Genomic DNA, 6,506 nt, shown 5'->3' on the forward strand with positions numbered 1-6,506 from the left:
CAAAATATATATTCCACAATACAACAGTATAAGGCTAATTCAAGTACTGTTCTTTCATAATATCCTATAGTACTTTTTACAAAACAAAAAACAGGTATCATTGGGGGACCCTAAAAAGAAGGCTCAAAATCGGGTGAAAAATTTGGGACTCGTCAATGAAATCTGATAAAAAAAAAATATATGTAATGGAGCTATTAACTAGTTCTTTGCTCCACCCGTTCCGGTGAAGGAAAAGTCTCCCTTTACTGATAAAACCCTCTATCACTAATCACCCAAACACGAGTCTGTTAAAAAAACAAACAGGGATTGGCGCAGAGAGACACGCCCACCTTCAAAAACATCTGTGAACACAAGGCTTAGACAAAAACAACACAATACAAATTACGTAACCACAATCGCTCGGGTGAAAATCACCCAACGTTAGTGTTCTTAAAGGAAACCATTTCGTCACAAAAATAAACATTTAGATTTGGAAGTTTTATGTTAAACTAGCTGCAACAAACAACTTGTTAGTGATAAGAGTGGAAACAACTGTAACATAACATGCCTACGAAAGCCTATAAAATGATCTCACTCTGTGATTACAGACAATACACTTCAGTGCCATCCTTTCATTCAGGATGATGCAGCAAGGGATGTAATTACAGTCACCACTGACAGATCGATGACTAATGCTGACAACAATACCTTAGTCTATAAAACCCTGATTTCCCTCTGCTGGGTGTTACATTTACAACAAAGTAGCAGTGTAACAGTCCTTTGTGTTGGACACACAGCCTACTTTCTTGGTATTCCAGAGACTAATTTGTATTGTATGTTTGCATTTGAAGGTAAGATGACATTTTTTTTAATTTTTTTTTTACGATAAATGGAATTAATCCTTTACCTCACCTGAATACTTTGATGCAAATCTCAAGGCTGAGATGCTGTGCTAATTATTTTTCCTTATTTTCCCTCAAGGACTGGTGAAAAACATTTCACAGCGTTTTTAGGAAATCATCAACAATGTGGACTGTTGCTCTCATTTTTTGTTTGGCAAATATTCTCATGGGAGGGGAGGCCAGTGATCAGCATTCAGAACCTTTCCCTGTGTTTGAACTAACTGAAACAGCCTCCCCTGCTCTCTTAATTCCAGCAAAGCAGAAACCCAACAGTTCAATTCATCCACCTCAAGTAGGACAAAAAACACCTCACCCTCCTATGTGCTTGGAGTCTGCTGGAATCAGAGACGCCTTCAAATATGTCCATACTGTGGTCTCTGCTGTTGTTTTTGTTGTTGGAATAGTGGGAAATTCAGCCTTACTGAAGATCATATATGTAAACAAATGCATGAGAAGTGGACCAAACATTATCATTGCGAGTCTCGCTTTGGGGGATCTGATCCACATTGTGATTGACATTCCAATCAACGCATACAGGGTGAGTTAACTCTTAACCTTGTGCTGTGTTACAACTGCAATGTGAAAACAATGTTGCACCGTATTCTGTCCTTTGCTCTCTTTATCCATTTTAAAACTTCAATCTCACCTTGAATTGATTGTGGGTCTGTTTTTTTCTTCTCTTTTTTTCTACAGCTCATGGCAGAAGATTGGCCATTTGGTTTGTTGCTGTGCAAACTTGTTCCCTTCATACAGAAAACATCTGTTGGAATTACTGTGTTGAGCTTATGTGCTTTGAGCGTTGACAGGTACGGAGTAAGCTGCACTGCCCTGTGCCCGACAAGGAAGTAGTGTTGGCTGGCTACTATCTGTATTTTATCGAGCAGACAGATTTGTTTAGCATTAGCCCTTGAAATGTTCTTTAACTGACAAATCAATTATTGTTCCAGACATAAAATCCCCCAAGCCATAACATTTTCCCATTGATTTTGCAGATACCGAGCTGTAGTATCCTGGAATCGAATCAAAGGCATCAGGGTTCCAGTGTGGACAGCAATAGAAATATCTCTGATATGGGTTATTTCTATCCTGCTGGCTCTGCCTGAAGTTGTCGGCTTTGATATGATAACAATGGACTATAAAGACAAGCATCTGAGAATATGTCTGCTTCATCCCATGCAAACCACTCCGTTCATGCAGGTAATGTAATAATCTCCAGCCAACGCAACAGGAAAAAACAAACAGATCAACATGTGTTTGATTTGTCTTTTCATAGCCAGCATACAGCAACATGTATAAGTGTTGACAGGAAAGGAAATGAACAATGGCTCTAATATTACTTCTCATAACTTTGTCCAATAGATGCTCACATATTCTTGTAGATGTCCTTGTAAACCTATGTCTCTGACATTGTTTTATACACGCTGTGACATAGCAACAACGGAGCATCATGTCATCTGTAGTACTGACTGACTGTGGGCCTCTGTCATGTTTAATCAACAGTTTTATAAATCAGTAAAGGACTGGTGGCTGTTTGGCTTCTATTTTTGCATGCCACTGGCTTGGACTGCCGTCTTCTACACACTCATGACCAGGAAAATGCTGAGGAATACTGATAACACATTAAGCGACCACACCAAGCAGGTTATTACTTTTGAGCAGATTTTGCAACATTCTCTTATTTCACATCGCTCATATTTTTGCATAACATCCACCTTGACATTGATCATATTTTACTTTTTTTAAGAGACGAGAAGTGGCCAAAACTGTGTTTTGCCTGGTGATTGTATTTGCCCTTTGCTGGTTGCCTCTATACCTCAGCAGAATCTTGAAATCAACCATATATGATGAGAAAGATCCAAAACGGTGTCAGCTACTAAGGTGAGCATGTGAAATTAGATACAATTTTTCCATTGTTCTTTACCTGGTCTGTACTCCTTTGTCTGATTATTATCTAATGTTCACCATCCTTTTTCAGTGTCTTTCTTGTGCTAGACTATTTTGGCATTAATATGGCATCAATCAACTCGTGCATCAACCCTATTGCATTGTATACAGTCAGCAAGAGATTTAACAGATGTTTTAAGGTAAGATATGCTGTCACGGACATTTGTGTTTCTAGTTGTTCCTATGTAGGGTACTATTCACTTGGTGGGGGTGAAAAGCTTTGTGATCCACATTGGATGAGCTATCATATGTGTCATCAGGGACATATGGAGTCATGTCTACAAAAGGCCCAGACTGGAGCAAGCAATCACCCGAGGGGGTAATAAGTGAAAATGGTCTGGAAAAACCTTGTCAGAAGAAAACAGACACTTGGCAATCTAGCAGACAGTTTGTCACTGCATCAGAGTGATGTGTTATGAGGAAGATGAAAACATGGCTTTAAGGCAATTTAAAAAAAACAACCTTTCTTTAAAATACTTTATTGTAGTTCTAACTCAGAAGCACATGCCTAAAACACACTTTGATTTGTTTTGTTTTTGTCTTTGGTTGTGTGCACACTGTGGCGCAATAACTACTCTTCCTCCGCAATAATATTTTTTATATCACCATTTTTATTTTTGGCTTTTCCTTTTAATATATCCCATTTTCTTTCATTAAAAGACAATCCAACTTAAGATTGCTTTTATATGCAACAAAAAAAATTGCTTTCTATTATGCCCACTCTGTACCAAAGTAACAATTTTTTTTATACAAATAGGCAAAAACTGCATTCTACTCAGATTATACTGTGAAAACAACACACACGAACACACACACACACACACACACACACACACACACACACACACGCACAGATACACTTTGTAATGTGCCATTATCGCCACGTAACGCTGCTGGTAAATATGTGTTCTCTGACCAAATGTTCATGTGTGTGGACCTTCAGGCATGTCTGTGCAGTTGGTGTTTACCTCTTCAAGCGGTTACCCATGATGAGGCAGAGTCTGTTTTGAAGTCCAGAACGCAGGATCAAGCCTCAGAGCAGAGCTGCAACATCAAAGCTCACGAACCAACTTGCACACCTCTACCTGAGAACACTTTACCGTGTTAATAATACACAGTATTTCTATATCATATGTATATGGCTACCAAAACAGCTCTATCTGTAGCTCAGCAACTACCGTCCAGATAATGTATGATACCCTGTGAATAACATGCCACATTGCCTTTTGTTCTTTTGTCAGTTGAACATCTGCTTTGGTATGAGCAACCTGGAGTCAGACTATTTGCCCCCGAGGCTTGACTCACTCCCAACCATTACATCAGATTTTACCTAGTACCTATCCTGTATCATGCATCACAGTTCTCAAATCACTATTTTGGGCATGACGCTAACCTGGCACCCATCAACACAAATCTTGTCACGGCTTACCGCCTGCATATGTATTTTTTTTCATTCTGTTTCTGGATTATGTTAAGACATTATACCGTAGGAAATCAAGCAAATGAGAATTCAAAATTATTACGATGGGTTTCATGGGTATGGTGTATTATTAGCACATAAATGTGCGTTTTCATCTCTGGTAAGTTTTTCCGTATACGCAAAGAGTTTATAGCATTCCTTTCATTCTTGAACCTTGAAAAACATTTCAAATTGGTGCCACAAGTAGTTTCTCTCTGCCACTGAATGACTGATTGATGGTGGCCTATTTTTAATGCATTGTTAAATGTGTAATGCATGGAGACACTTTATAAAAGACCTGAGAGAGGGGAAGAAGGAAAACGAAGATGACAGAATGAGGTCAGGAGGAGAGACGGATGGGAGAGGTGGGGGGTAGAGATGAGCACCTGATAGGTCTTCCTGTCACAGGACAAGGCAAGCACAAATAGAGCACTGTTCTTCAACTAATGCCGTATCAGTCGGCAAAACTGTCTTGATGCTGTGCACAGCAATGCCTATTAAAAGTTTATCTTGTCTAAGTAAAGAGCACAACACTCAACTGTTTGAAAATATGCAGTTGTTTGTTGGAATAAAAGTGTTTGAATATGTGTGATGTTTGTGATGCAGAGACGCATAATAAGCACATGACCTTGTGATGTTTCCTGAGGATACTTTCCAGTAAAGTTATGTATGTAGCCCAAATAAAACTGTCAACCTATGGTACTTGTCTTTGTTTTTTAAGCACATGTAGCATGATCACGTAGGAATAAAATGATGTTATTAAACCGTAAATATGCATTGAAACCATATGGCAACTTTGTTAAATATTGTGACTTTGTACAACATGTTTGTTCCTCTGATAGCTCTTGACACATCAAATACGGAACACAAAGAAATGCTGGTTCCACATCACATCACTTCAAACCAGCAGGCTGCCATCTTTATGTACCTAATCGATTATCCTTGCTTTCCTCCACATACTAGCACAATATTTGAGCATACGGCAGTGAGAATCAGGTTTATTTGTTATTATGAGAGATTAGCAAGAATCAATGTAATCCTTTCAAATTTACATAATGTATAGCATAGTCCTCAACATTGTATATTTAGCCATAAATCTAAATATTTTAAAGTTGTAACTCAAAATATGTTTGTGGCCAAAAATAATGTTTTATGAGAACAGCGAGTGTAACATGCATGCTTCTCAGCCCACACAGTCACATTACCTGCTGCGCTACACACTCGTGCACCTCTCTCTGTTCTGACATAAGAGAGCGTCTCTGTGTCTCTTAGGCTTTGACTGTTGGAGACAACAGTGTGTTGGACAGGATATGGGAGTTCAATATGCTCATTTGCACGGAAGACAATTTGCACTACTTTTGGTCTGTAACAACATAGTTCATGTATTTTATGTGTCTATATACATATATGTACATACAGATTTTGGAAGCTGTCCTGTTTGTGTGTTTATTAAACTAATTTCTCTTTTATAATAAATTTACATTAGCATTTCAAATGGCTTTGCTTTATATTTGTACTGTTAACTAACACACTTAATGGAAATCCAAGGTTTATGTTTAGCAGCACACTTCATCTGACGCTTCTGTCGGACACTAATTTGTGTCAAATGCTGTCAAATACTCAGTTCTCCTCAGTTAATGTAAATGCCAGCAGATAATTAACAAATGGTGCAGCGTTATCATGTCCCCAGCAGTAAAAGCTCACAAATGCCAGATGACACTGACACAATCAAGCTCCGGTATCCAGAGAAGGGTGATGTCAGTGTCAACATCAGCGAGAGAGCGGGTGTCTGAGACCTTCTTTAGTAATCTCTGTACACACGAGGCTCAGATAGGGCTCCCCACGGTGCTGCCCAGACTCCCCAGACTGTGGATTTAATTAAACAGTGTGAAATTAATTAATCAGTGGGGTGGCAGGTAAAAGGACTTCTCACTGGAACTGCTCACACAACCAAGACAAGCATTTCATGTGCGCTGACAGTTATTAATTTGCTGTATGTTTTATTATATTGTTGCTATATAGAGATGCGGAAATTCTCTGAGATTAAAAAGCTTGGCATAGGAAAAAAGTCATGCAAATTATCAAAATAACAGCTCCCGAAAATCAAAGTGTAAACCTGTGTTTGATCTGTTCTATCAATTAATTAAAATTTTCAGTTCTGTATAATAATGTGGTGCAAATTAGATGGAAATGAGATAAAATATTCATTTAGTTATCTGGGG

General features: G+C 38.5%; 1 protein-coding gene across 1 annotated transcript; it reads left to right on the plus strand.

The window, feature by feature from the left end:
• The first annotated feature begins 1,005 nt into the window (after positions 1-1,005).
• On the plus strand, positions 1,006-3,933 carry ednrbb (endothelin receptor type Bb). The gene is made up of 7 exons (XM_068572445.1): positions 1,006-1,419; positions 1,575-1,687; positions 1,874-2,078; positions 2,382-2,522; positions 2,626-2,759; positions 2,857-2,965; positions 3,769-3,933. Exons 1-7 carry the CDS (start codon positions 1,006-1,008, stop codon positions 3,931-3,933), a joined length of 1,281 nt encoding a protein of 426 aa, XP_068428546.1.
• Positions 3,934-6,506: the final 2,573 nt, after the last annotated feature.

Source organism: Clinocottus analis, unplaced genomic scaffold, assembly GCF_023055335.1.
Source record: "Clinocottus analis isolate CAN_PGR_092001 unplaced genomic scaffold, fCliAna1.0.p SCAF_12, whole genome shotgun sequence".
Classification (NCBI taxonomy): domain Eukaryota; kingdom Metazoa; phylum Chordata; class Actinopteri; order Perciformes; family Cottidae; genus Clinocottus; species Clinocottus analis.

What these genes read in the sequence shown, in the direction of transcription:
- ednrbb (XM_068572445.1), top strand. Translation starts at nt 1,006, where the DNA reads ATGTGGACTGTTGCTCTCATTTTTTGTTTGGCAAATATTCTCATGGGA. An exon ending in AAACCACTCCGTTCATGCAG is followed by an intron (nt 2,079 to 2,381) that starts GTAATGTAATAA and finishes TTTAATCAACAG; the next exon opens with TTTTATAAATCAGTAAAGGA. An exon ending in AAACGGTGTCAGCTACTAAG is followed by an intron (nt 2,760 to 2,856) that starts GTGAGCATGTGA and finishes ATCCTTTTTCAG; the next exon opens with TGTCTTTCTTGTGCTAGACT.